The 1,208-nt window shown below is 55.5% G+C and overlaps 1 protein-coding gene across 1 annotated transcript in view; it reads right to left on the reverse strand.

Moving 5' to 3' along the window:
- Positions 1-125: 125 nt before the first annotated feature.
- LOC113942112 (centromere protein O-like) overlaps positions 126-1,208 on the reverse strand; it is a gene marked incomplete at its 5' end in the record, with an annotated part of 2,155 nt that continues 1,072 nt past the window's right edge. Inside the window, one exon of the mRNA XM_027633248.1 lies at positions 126-517. Coding sequence (XP_027489049.1) covers positions 162-517 — 356 coding nt within the window. The remainder of the gene's footprint in view (positions 518-1,208) is intronic.

Here is a 1,208-nt window from a genome sequence, read left to right on the forward strand (position 1 = left end):
AGCCAGGAATCCCTTCCCAGTATCCCACCCAAATCTCCCCTTTCCCATTGGGAAGCCATTCCCTGTGTCCTGTCCCTCTCCAGCTCTCCTGGAGCCCCTTTAGCCTCTGGAATGTTCTCCAAGCTCTCCCGGGATCCTTCCCTTCTCCAGCTGAACTCCCCTCAGCTCTCCCGCTTTTCCCGGAAAACCGAACTCCCCCCTTTGGGAAACCCAAATCCCTGTGGGCATTCCCGAGCCCTCCCAGCTCCCGGGAGCACCTGGAATTGGTCAGCCTGGAATCTCCTGCCGGAATATCCCTCCAGGTGCTGGGAGAGCAGGGCCAGGAAGCGCCGGAGATCCGTGGCCAGGAAGCGCCGGGAAAGCTGCTCCAGAGGGATGAAGGCGGGGATGGAATGACGCTGGATCCGAACTTCCGGCCGGAGCAGCAGCTCCAGGTGGAAGGAATCCAGGTGGGATCCCTCGTAGGAGGTGCTGAGGGTCAGGCACAGCCCCCGCTTGGAGAGCTTCCCAGAGATCCCTGGGAATGGGGAAGGACAGGGATTAGTGCCTGGAGAGCTTCCCAGAGATCCCTGGGAATGGGGAAGGACAGGGATTAGTGCTTGGAGAGCTTCCCAGAGATCCCTGGGAACAGGGATTGGTGTTTGCAGAGCTTCCCAGGGATCCCTGGGAATGGGGAAGGACAGGGATTAGTGCTGGGAGACCTTCCCAGAGACCCCAGGGAACAGGGATTGGTGTTTGGAGAGCTTCCCAGGGATCCCTGGGAATGGGGAAGGACAGGGATTAGCACTTGGAGAGCTTCCCAGAGATCCCTGGGAATGGGGAAGGACAGGGATTAGCGCTTGGAGAGCTTCTCAGAGATCCCTGGGAACGGGGATTGGTGCCTGGAGAGCTTCCCAGAGATCCCTGGGAATGGGGATTAGTGCCTGGAGAGCTTCCCAGAGATCCCTGGGAACGGGGAAGGACAGGGATTAGTGCCTAATTCCCAAATTAAATGCCTAATTCCCTGTCTAATTCCCAAGGAAACTGCCCAATTCCCAAATTAACTGCCCAATTCCCAAATTAACTTCCTAATTCCCAAATTAACTGCCCAATTCCCAAATTAACTTCCTAATTCCCAAGTTAACTGCCCAATTCCCAAGGAAACTGACCAATTCCCATACAGTGTAATTCCCAAATTAACTGCCCAAATCCCAAATTAACTTCCTAAT

The sequence above is a fragment of the Corapipo altera genome, unplaced genomic scaffold, assembly GCF_003945725.1.
Source record: "Corapipo altera isolate COAL_440 unplaced genomic scaffold, ASM394572v1 55786, whole genome shotgun sequence".
Taxonomy (NCBI): domain Eukaryota; kingdom Metazoa; phylum Chordata; class Aves; order Passeriformes; family Pipridae; genus Corapipo; species Corapipo altera.